Here is a 16,909-nt window from a genome sequence, read left to right on the forward strand (position 1 = left end):
ACCCTCCGCTCTGCCAACAAGATGAAGCTGGTTATTCCCAGGATACACTTAACATTTGGTGCTCGGGCCTTTTCCTATGCAGCCCCTACTCTATGGAACTCACTTCCACAATCAGTACGAGAGGCTCCTTCTCTGGAGAGCTTTAAAAAAAAGGCTAAAAACTCACCTCTTTTCCCTAGCCTTTGAGACTGCATAATGCAGGGTCACAGCGCTTTGAGTCCTCAGGGAGAAAAGCGCTATAAAAATATTATTGTTGTTATTGTTAATAATGCACTCTGCAGATTACATCTCGTGGCACAGCTTCAGAATGGCCACATGGCCTGAGAGCTTTGTGAACTCGATGAAACTGGATATGAGTAGATTCAGGTTTTCCTAGCATCCAACTAAAAATGACGCGGAGAACCGAGGGGAGATCCACATCGGAAGTAGCTTCAGAGAGCCGGACATTATTCCATCTATTGCGGTTTTCTCAATCTTCCTGCTTATATAGCACTTGCCTGATAAGGCGACTGCGGTCTGTAAGAGTGGAAGAGATGTCCCCTAGGGTCACATCATGTGCCAGGACTCGCTCCTCCACCACCTCAACTCTATGCCCTATGTGTGCAATGTCTGTTCTGAGGCCAGCTACCTCTGAACGAATTATTGATTCCATTCGGGACAGCATGAGGTCTAGGTCAGCTTTTGTAAAAGCTTACCACAAGAAAATGTATGTGTGCATTATACACCAAGTTTAACCCTAAAAAATCGGGCTTTGCAAATTTGGCCTAATTGGCTTATCATGAGGCATTGTTCATGCAATTGTGCATTTGCTTTCGCATGCCAAATTATGAGGGGTCACAAACCAATACCGTAAAGCGGTTGCCCTGCGGGAATTAGTAAAATTTGTAAAGAGCTGCACTTCATACTCACGATCTGGTAAGTCAGCCCTAGAGCTTCCCGAGTGTGTAGGAGAGGTGGCGGTTTGCGTAGCTCCAAATTCCTTGTTTGTAGTTTTGGAAGTGCCCGGGACCATCTTGTCCACGTCACCACTGCGGGAGGCCAAGAGGGTGCTCTGGTAGAGCCACGCAATGTCAGCAGTGCCGGAGTCCTTAGTCCTTGTTCTTGCTAGACCTGGACATTAGATCTGGCGGGTAAGTAACATGGATGGCAAAGGTAAGACCCGACATTACAGCCGAAGCAGCCGGAGCTCAGTGAACACGCACCCTTTGGCATATACTGATCACATTCAGTTTTGGACCTAGAATTGTTTAATGGATCAAGGTGTTGTATGCAGAAAATATTGCCTTATTTAGCATTAATGGGTTAACTACAGGCAAGAATGGCACGACTCACCTCTCATAACCTTGCAGTAATAATAAAATTGCTCTATATGGCACCTGCATTATATCCACTTTGGCTGTGTTTGACCTTATGATAATGTTTTGTACATATAATGTCCTTATTGAAATCACTGGCAGATGTAAAGATAGATTAGTTACATTAAACATGTATTTAAAAAAAAAAATGTTTAACTGCACAGTAGTGACTTGTACTATTGAAAATAATGGAAACCTGTCCATGCATTACACATATATGAAATCATACCACATAAAATTATACACACACGCACGCACGCACGCACGCATGCACGCACACACACACTTACAATATTTTCTACTTACCAGAGCTCGGTTTTTCACTTCAGTAACTTTCTTATCCAGTTCTCTGTGTTTGTCAATCATGACTGTATTTTGTGTACTGCCAACCTGATTCTGAAAAATTTTTTAACAAATGACAATATTACCCCACACATTAACACCATGCATACTTATAAAGAAAGGTAACGTCACTGCATCATCATCACTAATATATTATTACTGTGTTTCCCCTGAAAATAAGATAGTGTCTTATTTTGCTCCAAAACATGTGCTAGGGCTTATTTTCAGGGGATGTGTTATTTTGGGAGAAACACACTAAGGAAGAACACATGGCTATTGGCAAACCTTAACCCATTCAGGTTCCGTCGTTTTCACGTGAGAAATGTTCACCTCCCATTCATTAGCCTATAACTTTATCACTACTTATCACAATGCACTGATCTATATCTTGTTTTTTTCCGCCACCAATTAGGCTTTCTGTGGGGGGTACATTTTGCTAAGAGCCACTTTACTGTAAATGCATTTTAACAGGAAGAATAAGAAAAAAATGGAAAAATTCATTATTTCTCAGTTTTCAGCCATTATAGTTTTAAAATAATACATGCCTCCATAATTAAAACTCGCGTATTGTATTTGTCCATATGTCCCGGTTATTACACCGTTAAAATTATGTCCCTATCACAATGTATGGCGACAATATTTTATTTGGAAATAAAGGTGCATTTTTTCCATCTTGCTTCTATCACTATTTACAAGTTTAAAATAAAAAAAATATAGAAATATTTCATCTTTACATTGATATTTAAAAAGTTTAGACCCTTAGGTAAATATTTACATGTTTTTTTTTTTTATTGTAATTTTTTTTTTTTTATACTAAACATTTTATTTGAGTACTTTTGGGAGGGTGGGAGGTAAACAATAGATTTATAATGTAAATGTGTGTTAATTCTTCTTTTTTTTTTTTTTCAGGTGTAGTATTACTTTTTGGCCACAAGATGGCGGCCATGAGTTTGTTTACATGACGTCACTCTAAGCGTACCACGAGCTTAGAGTGACGCTTCGGGAAGGAGACGGACAGAAAAAGCTCAGCTTCCGAGAGAAGCTGTCGCTTTTTCAGCGGGGGAGAGGAATCAGTGATCGGGCTCCATAGCCCGATACATTGATTCCTTGGCTACCGAATCCGCGGCCGGGAGTGCGCGTGCACGCGCACGATCGGCCGCGGGGGCGCGCGGTAGCGCGCATGGTTCCTGGACGTAGAAACTACGTCCAGGAACCAAAATAGGTTAAACAGCAGTATTTATCTTATTGGCTCAGGGAACATATATTCCAATTCACCATTTAGTGCTGCAGCAGATAGTGCCAGAGGTGTGCACAGGAGCAAGCCCAATTGTGCACAGATGTGCTTCAGCTACAAGACGTACAGTATATCTACATCCTCATGGCTTAGATGAAGTCACAGAGGACATAGATATACTATAGGGGTGGATAAAGTGGTTAATGTGTGATCAACAATGTGAGTGTAATGCTGGGGGGGCATACTTTCTGAGTCCGTGTGTGCTCCAGACTATGTAGCTGGGTAATGGTAGAGGCTACACAGATGGCCACAGGAATAATGGACAAGGGAGCAAGATTGCCTAGAGCAACTGCAGCTCTGGGACGCCTATCACGCTAGATGCTATGTTATACAATACACAACAGACGTAGTCGGTAACAGGCTAGGAATCATAACTAATATCAGATGACTGCAGTACAGGAAGGACAAGACAGAATCGAAGTGAGGGACAAGCCGGGCCATACACAGGATAGATAGCAGGAGAGCAAGGCAGAAAACCAGAGAATATACAATACTGATCTAACTAGAGTACATATATATCGGCAGTGTCTGCATATTATATATATATATAGCTCTGAAAACTAGCTAAAACACAAGTAAAAACAATTAACAAGACAAACAACAGACAGACAGACAGACGGAATGCTTTGCCAATCTAGTCACTGCCCCAGCGACAGCAACATTCACACTGAGATAGACAAGACTAACAGGTAGGAGCTTAACTAATGGCAACCGCTGCTTTAGTTACGTCCTCAAGAACAAGGCAAGAAGGAATACTACCAGTCACCAACGTGGTGCTGGCAGAATCCAAGCTATCAGGATCAGAAGGACTTTACTGTATCCCAGGGCCGGGACAAGGTCCACCACCAACAGAGGCTGAGCTTTCCAAGTGCGCCCCCCCCCCTGTTCCCATCAGCCACAACTATGTCACTGACATGGATCTGTGGCCTGTCTCCCCCAGTTATTGTTCCTCTTTATATGGCAGTGTATACAGTGGTGTGAAAAACTATTTGCCCCCTTCCTGATTTCTTATTCTTTTGCATGTTTGTCACACTTAAATGTTTCTGCTCATCAAAAACCGTTAACTATTAGACAAAGATAACATAATTGAACACAAAATGCAGTTTTAAATGATGGTTTTTATTATTTAGTGAGGAAAAAAAACTCAAAACCTACATGGCCCTGTGTGAAAAAGTGATTGCCCCCCTTGTTAAAAAATAACTTAACTGTGGTTTATCACACCTGAGTTCAATTACTGTAGTCACCCCCAGGCCTGATTACTGCCACACCTGTTTCAATCAAGAAATCACTTAAATAGGAGCTATCTGACACAGAGAAGTAGACCAAACCACCTCAAAAGCTAGACATCATGCCAAGATCCAAAGAAATTCGGGAACAAATGAGAACAAAAGTACTGTAATTGAGATCTATCAGTCTGGTAAAGGTTATAAAACCATTTCTAAAGCTTTGGGACTCCAGCGAACCACAGTGAGAGACATTATCCACAAATGGCAAAAACATGGAACAGTGATGAACCTTCCCAGGAGTGGCCGGCCGACCAAAATTACCCCAAGAGCGCAGAGAAAACTCATCCGAGAGGCCACAAAAGACCCCAGGACAACATCTAAAGAACTGCAGGCCTCACTTGCCTCAATTAAGGTCAATGTTCACAACTCCACCATAAGAAAGAGATTGGGCAAAAACGGCCTGCATGGCAGATATCCAAGGCGCAAACCATTTTTAAGCAAAAAGAACATTAAGGCTCGTCTCAATTTTGCTAATAAAACATCTCAATGATTGCCAAGACTTGTGGGAAAATACCTTGTGGACCGCCGAGACAAAAGTTGAACTTTTTGGAAGGTGCGTGTCCTGTTAAATCTGTCGTAGAAGTAACACAGCATTTCAGCAAAAGAACATCATACCAACAGTAAAATATGGTGGTGGTAGTGTGATTGTCTGGGGTTGTTTTGCTGCTTCAGGACCTGGAAGGCTTGCTGTGATAGATGGAACCATGAATTCTACTGTCTACCAAAAAATCCTGAAGGAGAATGTCCGGCCATCTGTTCGTCAACTCAAGCTGAAGCGATCTTGGGTGCTGCAGCAGGACAATGACCCAAAAGACACCAGCAAATCCACCTCTGAATGGCTGAAGAAAAACAAAATGAAGACTTTGGAGTGGCCTAGTCAAAGCCCTGACCTGAATCCTATTGAGATGTTGTGGCATGACCTTAAAAAGGCAGTTCATGCTAGAAAACCCTCAAATGAAGCTGAATTACAACAATTCTGCAAAGATGAGTGGGCCAAAATTCCTCCAGAGCGCTGTAAAAGACTTGTTGCAAGTTATCGCAAACGCTTCATTGCAGTTATTGCTGCTAAGGGTGGCCCAACCAGTTATTAGGTTCAGGGGGCAATTTCTTTTTCACACAGGGCCATGTAGGTTTTGAGTTTTTTTTCTCACTAAATAATAAAAAGCATCATTTAAAACTGCATTTTGTGTTCAATTATGGTATCTTTAACTACTGGTTAACGGTTTTTGATGAGCAGAAACATTTAGGTGTGACAAACATGCAAAAGAATAAGAAATCAGGAAGGGGGCAAATAGTTTTTCACACCACTGTATATTGAGCTGCTCCATAGGAATGCATTAGGCATGCATACAGTAATCATCAGTAGTAAAGATCACTTGAAGTCTTTTTGTTGCTATGGGTTTTTAGGTCGGCAGGTATAGGTGCCCCCAGTATAGGTAGCCAGGTGTAGGTGCCCTCTGTATAGGTAGCCAGGTCTAAGTGCCCCCAGATTTCATTCAGACACTTCATATTCTTCTACATCTTCAAAACATACTAGTAAGTCCACTGGTTTTCCCGCAAACAATCCTATAGTGAAAATATTTGTCTATGACTATGGTAGAAATTATACTGTGAGCTACTCTGGGGACAGTCAGTGACATGACTATGTACTCTTTAAAGTGCTGCAGAATATGTCAGTGCTATAGAAATACATAATAAAAATAATATGGTAGGACATTAGACTGTCACTAAGGTAGGAGTAGATTGTGAGCCCCTCTGAGGACAGTTAGTGACATGACTATGTACTCTGTACAGTGCTGTAGAAGATGTCAGTGCTTTAGAAATACATAATAATAATATGGTAGGACATTAGACTATGATAGGATTAGATTTTGAGCTCCTCTGAGGACAGTTAGTGACATGACTATGTACTCTGTACAGTGCTGCAGAAGATATCAGTGCTATATAAATACATAATAATATGGTAGGACATTAGACTATGACTAGTGGAGACTATGGTAGGATTAGACTGTGAGCTCCTCTGAGGACAGTCAGTGACATGACTATGTACTCTGTAAAATACTGTAGAAGATGTCAGTGCTATATAAATATATAATAATAATAATAATAATAATAATAATAATAATATGGTAGGACAATAGACTGACTGCGGTAGGATTAGACTGTGAGCTTATCAGAGGACAGTCAGTGACATACTATGTACTTTGTAAAGTGCTGGGAGTGATGAACGCGGCAAAACCCCTGGCGCAGTTCCCACAAGTGTATAAATGTGCCCCCATGTGTGCATATCGCCCTGCTGTGTATGTGCAGCCGACAGATGTCTCTCTAATTAGATTTGATCAGAGAGGGATTTGTCTCTTGGTTGAATATGCCCATCATCAATAGATGAATGGCTACTTTTACTCTAGTAGCAGCATTAGGACCCTGCAATGTCATTCCTGTAAGTCCAGGTCCTTATCAGTACTAGGAGTGGAGGGGTGTAGGGAGAAGTACAGAAGGATTTACAGCAGGCTTTCTCAACCAGGGTTCCCTGGAACCCCAGGGTTCCTTGAGTACTCTGCAGGGGTTCCTTGGCATTTTCCCCCATCGTGGGGATGTATAATGGAGCTCACTTTAATAGGTGGTACTGTAACAAGAAGCACTAAATTAGGGGCTTAGGAGGCAGTATAATGAGTGGCAGTGTAATAGGGGTTGTGAAATAAACAGCCACACATACTTTTAAAGACCATGCCTCCTGCAAAATAAATGCGGGGTTCCTCAAGATCAAAAAATAGTTTGCAGGGGTTCCTTAAAGGGAACCTTAACCGGCGGGGAAAAAAAAATCACTTACCTGGGGGCTTTCCCAAGCCTCCTGCAGCCGTCCGGTGCCTGCGCCGGTCCTTCGGTGCCCTCCGGTCTCCCTCCGCCGCTAAGTTTCGTTTTCGGACGACTGCCAGTCGTCCTCGGGCCTCTTCCGCATTCCTCGTCGTAAACTGCAGTAAAGCGCGTCCGCATGACGCCAAACGTGTCATGTGCATGACGCCAAACGCGTCATGCGGACACGCTTTACTGCAGTTTACGACTAGGAATGCGGAAGTGGCCAGAGGACGACTGGCAGTCGTCCGAAAACGAAACTTAGCGGCGGAGGGAGACCGGAGGGCACCGAAGGACCGGCGCGGGCACCGGACGGCTGCAGGAGGCTTGGGAAAGCCCCCAGGTAAGTGATTTTTTTTTTTCCCCGCCGGTTAAGGTTCCCTTTAAGATCCAAAAGCTATTTGCAGGGTTCCTCCAGGGTAGAAAGGTTGAGAAAGGCTTATTTACAGCTTGTCTCCCTGACTTTTTAGAACACAGGTTTAGGATTCAGAAGGGGGGCGCAGAGCTGCTCTCTCACACACAACACACATACCTTTCCCGTTCAACTTAGAATACCAATCTCTGTTGGCCAGCCTTGCATGACTGGGCTGAATTACTACTCCATCCTGGGAGTGTGGCAGCAGCCCTGGATGACTCACTGACAGAAGTCAGTGATTTAACCACTTAAGGACCAGGGGATTTTCTTCTGATCGGTGTTGCGTGGACTCTCCAGCCCGCAGCACCGATCAGGAAATAGCCAAGGCGATCAGACTTCCCCCCTTTTTTCCCCACTAGGGGGATGTCCTGCTGGGGGGGTCTGATCGCCGCCGGCTACCCGCACTTTCCGGGGGGGGGGGGCTCTTCAAAGCCCCCCTCCAGAGCGCTTTCCGCCCTCCCCGGCTTTCCCTCCCTCTCCCTTACCCTCTGAGCGGCGCAGGACGGATATCCGTCCTGCGCCTGATAGGATAGGCTTCTGCCTATCAGATGCCGGCGATCCCAGGCCAATCAGAGGCCTGGGGATCGCCGATCTACGTCACGGCGCTGCTGCGCAGCAGTGCCGTGTGATGTAAACAGCGGGGATTTCTTCCCCGCGTGTTTACATTTTGCCGGCGAGCCGCGATCGGCGGCTCTCCGGCTGTTCACGGAGACACCCTCCGTGAACTGGCATGGAAAGGTTTCCATGCTATACCACTAACGACCCGCTGACACCTATGGGCGTTAGGCGGTCGTTAAGTGGTTAAGGTAGCCATACACTGGTCGATTTGCCATCAGATTCGACCAACAGATAGATCTCTCTCTGATCGAATCTGATCAGAGAGGGATCATATGGCTACCTTTACTGCAAACAGATTGTGAACCGACTTCAGCCTGAAACCGTTCACAATCTGTTGTGGTGGTGGTGGTGCTGCTGCCGCTCCACTTCCTGCCGGGCTAGAAGAAGTGAAGCATGCCGGACCCGGAGACCAGACCAGCGCGGAGACAGAGCAGCGGTGACCGGGGGCTAGCGACGAGCTCCCTACCCGCGGGCGATCGACGGTAATTTTCTGCATGGAGCGATCAACGGGATCGGACGAAATGTATCGAAATTCGGCGTGTTGCGGGAAGGATGTGACAGCAGATTCGATCCCAGTGATTGAATCTGCTGTCGATCTGGCGGGATTCGGCCTAGTGTATGGCCAGCTTAAGAGTTAAAATAACAAAGGAACTTGCAGACCAGCTGAGCGCCCTTACTGGTGTGCACTGAATAGAGGGACTGTCTGCAATTCTTAGTCTTCAGAGGCAGAGGAAATGCAGTCTTTAGAGAGCACTGTGCAGAACTGTGCGGAGAGCTTTTTATCTTTGCTCCCTTAGGGCTGGTTCAGACGGGCGTTTTTGTGGCGTTTAACGCAGCGTTTCAGACGCAGCATTTTTTGGGATCTACTGCCATCCCATGCAAGTGAATGGGAGCGTTTAGAGCTGGCTTTTGCAGGCTTTCATGAAAGCCTGGCAGTAGATCCCAGCGTTGCGTCTAGTCTCAAAAGCAACATGCTGCTTTCAGAGGCAGTAAACGCGAGGAAACAATAGCAGAGACCAGAACTGCTAGCCTTGAACGCTTTTCAAAAGCTTGCAAAAGCTAGCTTTTAAACGCTGGCGTTTAAATGCTGGCGTTTGAACGCAATGCCTAGCAAAAGCTCAGCAGACGCCCGTGTGAACCAGCCCTTACTCTCTCTCTTAGGACAGGGAAAAAAAAACCTTTTTTTCCTGAACTGCCTGTGGATTGAAATGCATTTGAAAGCGCCCTGTCCTGACCTGCTGCTCAGAGGCCGGAGCCTTGTGAGCCTCTGTGTTGGCCTGGCTCTGCTGTATTCCCACGGATACAGCAAACGTCCAAGCAGGAAACAAGATTAAACAAAGCAATATACAATTCACATGAATGACTCAGCAACAACTCAGAGAGCTGAATGCTATGTCGGGCGGGGTCTGGAATGGGAGGCAGACTTTTATGTGGACCTCAACCAATGGATGCAGACATGCAAATACCCACACAGCTGAATGGTAATCACTCAATCCTGAGCTAGCTTGATTACCAGTTGCTAGCTGAAGGACTCATAACAAATACATGCAATATTATGTAACAACATGCATGTAGGAAATACAGGGCTATCTGGCTGCAGTTGAACTGCAGCAAACAATAGGAAGAATCCTGACAGCATCCTGAACTGCTCTGAACTGCAGAGTGATTGCAAATGACAATGAAACTTATTGCGAATGCGCAACCGAATGCAAGCAGATAAGTCAGAACTGCTCGGTTGCAGTCCCACTGCAACTGACAGAACATGCTACAGGAGAGATCCTAACAAGGTGAAGTGAGGAGCACCTTAGCATAGGTAGGTGTGCCACGACCCCGTCCCAGTGTCTCTTGGGACCACAGTGTCCAAACAATACAGATGGGTCGGCACCACCAAAAGTAAATAAAGCTCTTTTATTGATACAGCAGTAACAGACGCTGTTTCGGGCTGAAGAGCCCTTTATCAAACTGCTCAGCAGTTTTATAAAGGGCTCTTCAGCCCGAAACAGCGTCTGTTACTGCTGTATCAATAAAAGAGCTTTATTTACTTTTGGTGGTGCCGACCCATCTGTATTGTTTGGACAGGAGAGATCCTGACAGTGAGACTGTAAAACAATACTTAACGTAATTTTGCCTTCTTAAAACAGAAAGTATTTGTGATAGTTCAGCTGTAAGTGAGCAACTCTGGTTTCCCATTGTGTGTCACTCAAGAATATGCAAATCATCTCTTTATCCCCTTGAAAGCAAAGATGCTGTTGTATAGTAGGCCTGTAGCTAATACATTTTACAGAGCCAATGTGAAACAGCATGCATACAGCCTGTTTCAGATTTTCTGGTCCTCATCAATGCATAGCATGGATTGATAAGGCTAAGGCCTGGACCTGTCTCAGATTATTTTTTCTATACACGTGAAGGACACATGCAACCTTTGAAGAGGTTGAATTGGACATCTAATACGCGGAGTTGACATTTATCATAAACTGCTTGTGTGTGAGGCAGCATGGATTTTCCACCTGGGTATCCATATGCCCCATGTTCTAAATGCGCACTGGGTTTTGAACCAAACATATTGATTGTAATGTGTTTTTTGTTTTCCTCCCCCCTCCCTCATGAATCTTGGTTTGGAATGTTTGCAATCTTTCCCTTCCCTATTTCAGGATGGACTCATTCCTGCGGAAGGGGCTTTTAAACATGTATACAGGGGCGTAGGAATAGGCCCTGCAGCCCCTGCGCCCGCGGGGGGGCCCGGCCCCCCCCTGGGGCCCGCTCGGGGCCGTTTTGTGGGTGCTGGAGGGGTGGCAGCATGAGGGGAAAGCCTTGCCCACAGTCGGCGGGGAGAGGGGTAGTTCCCCCCTCTCCCTCACCTCGGGGCTCTCCCCTCTGCGCTCCCCTCCAGCTCGTAAGTGTGTGGGGCTGTGGTGGGCAGCGGGCAGCGGCGGGCAGATACATACCTGCTTCCGTGCGTTCCATCGGAGAGTTCTCCCTCTAGCGGCTGACGTCACTTCCGGAAGTCCGGGGGGCCCGCTCTGAAAATCTGCAGGGGGGGCCCGGTGGGGCCTAGTTACGCCCCTGCATGTATATATCCTGTTTGATCATATTTGTGTTAGACTATGAGTAAGGACACATCGCTGTCTGAAAAGCGTCAGTCTTTTTCGCTGTCCTATTTTGTTATTCAAATTTTTGTTATTCAATTCAATTTTGTTACACACTCCAATGAGTTCTGGGTCACCATGAGCTTGCTGGTTAGTCTGTGCCTCTTGTTATTCAATAAAGTGGAAGATTTTATTGGAACCATCGGACAGTTGCGGGTTTGTTTCTATTGCCTGCAACTGACGACCTATGGAAGAGGGCTTTTCCTGCACCTCCTTGGCATATATGGGGCAAGAGGGGTGTCTTTTACTTTGAACAGTATTACAGAGAACCCAGCTCATGGTGACCGAGAACCACTAGCAGAGTATAATAGAATAAAAGAGACTGAACAGCCCTTTACTAAAAATCAATGCTAAATATAATTTTGTTTTCTCAAAACAGAAGGTATTTGTGATAATCAGCAGCGTCTCAAACACCAGGTGTCAGGATCTGATGGCCACGTGAGGACTGACTGTATCCTCACCCTCAATCAGCTCCTATGCCCCAATCTCCACTGCACTCTTCACCCTATGTGGCGCGACCCTACTTGAACAGGAGGTGACCGAGTAGCACCTGCATGACTTCGAATACACCCAGGCCTTGTGCAAGCCCCCCAACTGTCCCATATACCAGCGGGACTGTCCCGAATTGGGGGGGCTCTCCTGCTGTCCCGGGACCCCCTCCCCTGTGTCCTGGATGGCTGGGCAGAGTGGAGGCGAAAAAAATGACTGAGTCACCAATGCAGGATGCGGGAGCCGGCTTCATTCCTGCCTCCCTCCCTCTGAATGGGCCCCTCTACTGTGTATTTGTGTGTCCCTGTATGCAGAGTTTGCTGAGCAAAGCAGCCGACTTCACTCTGTTTCCTGTGACGTCATAGGAAACAGGAAGCAGAGAAACTCCGGCTGCCGGTACACGTGGATCAATGGTAAGATGACCGCCCGCTCCGCTGGGACTTTGCGATGGAGGAAGAAGTGCTGCGCTGGAGAGGGCCCCTGGGTGAGTAGTTCTATTTGCTCAAAGGGCTTAGACAGGGAAGGGGGAGGAGCGAGGATGGGGCGGAGGGGTAGAGGCCACCCCCACGCCGCACAGAAGGGGGATCCCCCCGCCCGCAGAGAGGGATCCCCCAGCCCAAAATCTCGCCGCACAGAAGGGGGATCCCCCCACCCGCAGAGGAGGATCCCCCATCCCAAAAGTGAGGATCGAGGGGGAGAGATCGGGAGGGAGGGGACATCTGGCACCCTATACTCCTGCCTACATCTGGCACCCTATATACCTGGCTCCCCTATATATATGTGGCTACACCTGGCACCCTATAACTGGCTACACCTACCTCCCTATAACTGGCTACACCTGGCACCCTATATACCTGGCTACACACTTGGCTACCCATAACTGGCTACACTCCTGGCTACCCTGACATCTGGCTACACTCCTGGCTACCCTGACATCTGGCTACACTCCTGGCGACCCTGACATCTGGCTACATGTGGCTCCCTATACACCTGCCTTCACATCTGGGACTTATAACCACCATTGGCGTGCTTATCCCTCGTCGCGTACCTCTGATAGCTTCCCCAGTGCCGTCTTCCATGTCCATGTACGGATTTTGCTTCTCCCTCAGCGATGACATGTCCCCCGCCAATCGGCGTTGATGACACCAGGGTCACACAGCGTCATCAACATCTTACTGCAAACATTTTTTTTTTAATAACCTGTATTGAATTCAATATTTTAAAAAAAAGTGATTGCAAAAAAAAAAAAAAAAAAAGTTGAAAATTATTGATAATAATTGAACCACTTTTTGCACGTAAATCCTGGGGAATCAGAACGCCAGGGAGGCTACGAACACAACAGACCAATAGATCTGATTAGCAGCATACTAAAAAGCTCATCTATTACTAATAAAGCAATTTATGTCCAGATCCACATTTAACCCTCTAGGGGCAGATGTCTCTCATTCATATATCCATTGTGTTTCTTTTTTTTTAAATGTCATGCACCTTATTAGAGCCTCTCAAGGCAGGAATTCATTTTTTTACACCACAAAAAAAAAACATATGTGCAGGAGTGCACTGGTGTTCCCTTTTAAAGTGCAAGGAAACACAGTGCAACTCAAACCCTTTATGGATATTAGTGATGTGTTCACCGATCCGTTTGTTGAGTGGTCTGGTGGTGCGTCCCACATACTGTAGGCCGCAAGTACACCAGATCACATAAACAGGGGCGCCTCAAACCTTCTTGTCACTCCAGGCAAGAAATCCTGCCCCCCCCCCCCCCCCCATACAAAATAAAACAAAAATCATATACATTATAGAACACTTCACACATGATATAAGCCATCAGAGAAGGATAACTATGAAACGGGGCTCTAGGCAAGATAACACTTTGCCCTCCACTGATGGTCACCTGGCTTATTTAGTTAGATTTGGTGGGGGCTAGCAACCACCAGGCCCCTAAACTCTCTCTAGACCCTAGGCAGCTGCCTAAGTTTGCCTTGTGGATGATCAGCATTGTATGCCATACAGCACATGCTGCCAGTATGCACCTCAAATAAATACAGCATTCACACTACAAGTTCCAATGGCAGTCACATTGCAAGATTGGATTATCAAGCAAGACACTCTTACTTTCAAAATATTTTTTCACAAACATTATGAGATATGCAAATATGTTACCACCTGTTAGGGTAGGACTGGAGTGGGTATATCATGACATTGAAGGGCTGATATGGTAAGGTGGTTTAAGGCCCAGTGCACACCGAGCGGTTTTTAGCAGCGATCCACCTTGTGCATCTGTCTGTGAAAATGCTTGGCTAATGTATTTCAATGGGATGGTGCACACCAGCAGTTTGAGGTTTTTAGCATTTGGGGTTTGCAGAAGCGATTCTGCCTCAATGTAAAGTATAGGAAAAATGCAAACCAGGCGTTTTTGTTACAGAAGCTGTTCAGTAACAGCTTTTACTGTAACAATATTTGTAATCTGCTTCACAAAAACGCTCAGCATGTTTAGAAAATGTCTCTAAACATGCATAGAATTGCTCTGAAATCTGCTCCAAAAACCGCTAGCGGTTTTGGTGTGCACTGGGCCTTATAGTTTGATTCATAATGCATTCTGGAGATAAGCACAGTGTGTTTGTAGTGTAAGTGATACAAGAGAAGAAAAGTAGAATGGAGGGAGGAAGGGTAGTAGAGGGTCAGAATTGATGACATGGATGAGCAGATATCTATGAGTAGAATAGAGGCTCAGTGGGTAGCACTACTGCATTTTAGTGCTGAGTCCTAGGCTTGAACATTGGCCAGGGAAAAATCTGCATGGAGTTTGTCTTCAGACACTTCAGACATTTCCTGCATCCTAAAAAACATACTAATAAGTAAACTGGTTTACCCCAAAGCAATCCTATCTTGAAAATATTAGGCTCTAACTTTGGTAGGGATTAGATTGTCAGCTCCTCTGAGGACAGTCAGTGACATGGCTATGTACTCTGTAAAGTGCTGCAGGAGATGTCAGTGATATATAAATACATACCGTATTTTTCGGAATATAAGACGCTCCAGCATATAAGACGCACCTAGGTTTAGGGGGCAAAAATCAGAGAAAAAAAAAAAACTAATCCTAGGTGCGTCTATGGTGCAGGGGCGTCTTATGGACCCTTTCTCCCTAAACTACACTGCCCATCTACACCACACTGGCCTAAGATACACTGCCCATCTATACCACACCACACACTTCACTTCACTTACCCCTCCTGCCCCCACTACACTACACTTCACTAACTAACCCCTGCTGCTGTAACCACCTACTACACTACACTACACTACACTAACCAACCCCTTCTGCCACCACCAAATACACTACACTAGCTAAACCCTGATGAAACCTCTCACCTGATCCTGTCGCCACGATCCTCTCCTCCCCCATCTGGCTTTCTTCATCAGAGGGTGCCCGTCATTCAGGATGCAGGTCTTCAGGGTCCAAGCAGCGGCACTCCTCTTCAGCTGCAGTCTCCTCTCTTCATCCCAGGACGTCTTGTCATGTATTGTGAACGTCTTCAGAGCCCCAGCTGCCCGCGGTCCTCTTCGCCGCAGTCTTAGCATAGACTGCAGCCTTGCGATATACATGTGCTGCCGCCGCCATCTTTCCTAGTTACGGCGTCCTCACCCGACGTCCTCCCTAGTTACAGCGTCCTTCCCCGACGTCCTCGATAGTTACAGCGTCCTTCCCCGACGTCCTCCCTAGTTACAGTGCCCTCTGCTGGTTGATCTGCGACGCACATGTGCGCGTGACGTCAGAGGCACTGTAACTAGGAAGGACGTCAGGGGAGGACGCTGTAACTAGGGAGGACGTCGGGGAGGACGCTGTAACTAGGGAGGACATCGGGGGAGGACGCCGTAACTAGGAAGGATGGCGGCGGCAGCACATGTATATCGAAAGGCTGCAGTCTATACGAAGACTGCAGTGAAGAGGCGCGCGGGCAGCTGGGGCTCTGAAGACGTTCACAATGAATGACAAGACGTCCTGGGATGAAGAGCGCCAGACGAAGAGGAGAGGATCGCGGCAACAGGAGCCGGTAAGTATATTCCAGGGCCACATTTACCGCATCTTTGGAATATAAGACGCACCCACTTTTCCCCCTCATTTTTGGGGAAGAAAAAGTGCGTCTTATATTCCGAAAAATACGGTAATAATAATATGGTAGGACATTATACTATAACTACGGCAGGGTTAGATTGTGAGCTACTGAGGACAGTCAGTGACATGACTATGTACTCTGTAAAGTGCTGCAGAATATGTCAATGCTATATGAATACATAATAATAATATTGTAGGACATTAGACTATGACTATGGTTGGATTAGATTGTGAGCTCCTCTGGGGACAGTCAGTGACATGACTATGTACTCTGTAAAGTACTGCAGAATATGTCAGTGCTATATAAATACATGATAATAATATGGTCGGACATTACAGTTTGACTATGGTAGGGATTAAATTGTAAGCTCCAGTGAGCAGTCAATGACATGACTATGTACTCTGTAAAGTGCTGAAGATGTCAGTGCTACATAAATACACAATAATAGTTCCAAATGCTACTGGCTCCCCTGAAGAGTGCTCAGACTAGTGTACATAAGTGTGCACATTGTTCCCCAAGTAGCAGTTGTTTGGTCAGAGAGACAGTGGGAGAGGGAGCTTGAGCAGAGGGTGAGGGCTAGCAAAGTTAAGCTCCACACTCACCACAGTGACTGCAACAACACAGGAAGATGGATCCAGCGAGGTGTCCCCTCATGACAAACGTCCAGCGATTCATGTTCCTGCCAGCGGGTATGCGAGATGTCACGTGACATTACAGGACGGGCAAGAATGAGAAGCGACCGCAGTACTTTACGGGGTGTCATCAAGGATCTTAAAGTTCCGATCCTCAGTGACGGTCACTTTTCACCACACAACGCCAAGCGATGTCACGACATCATATAATAGGAAGACAAAGCCTGGCACTAGATGTCCACCAAAGGGTTAAATGACTCCACCGGATTACGTACTTCGTATTTTCAATTGTGCACTCAGAGGCAAGCATGCATATGTACAGATGAGAAGAGAGAGGCACTAATTGTTGCAAAGAAGGTAC

At 46.1% G+C, this 16,909-nt stretch overlaps 1 protein-coding gene across 1 annotated transcript in view; it reads right to left on the reverse strand.

The window, feature by feature from the left end:
* Positions 1-16,909, reverse strand: part of STAT1 (signal transducer and activator of transcription 1) — a 1,171,385-nt gene that overhangs the window by 1,092,639 nt on the left and 61,837 nt on the right. Inside the window, exon 2 of the mRNA XM_068244925.1 lies at positions 1,662-1,751. Coding sequence (XP_068101026.1) covers positions 1,662-1,751 — 90 coding nt within the window. The remainder of the gene's footprint in view (positions 1-1,661; positions 1,752-16,909) is intronic.

The sequence above is a fragment of the Hyperolius riggenbachi genome, chromosome 7 (assembly GCF_040937935.1).
Source record: "Hyperolius riggenbachi isolate aHypRig1 chromosome 7, aHypRig1.pri, whole genome shotgun sequence".
NCBI lineage: Eukaryota > Metazoa > Chordata > Amphibia > Anura > Hyperoliidae > Hyperolius > Hyperolius riggenbachi.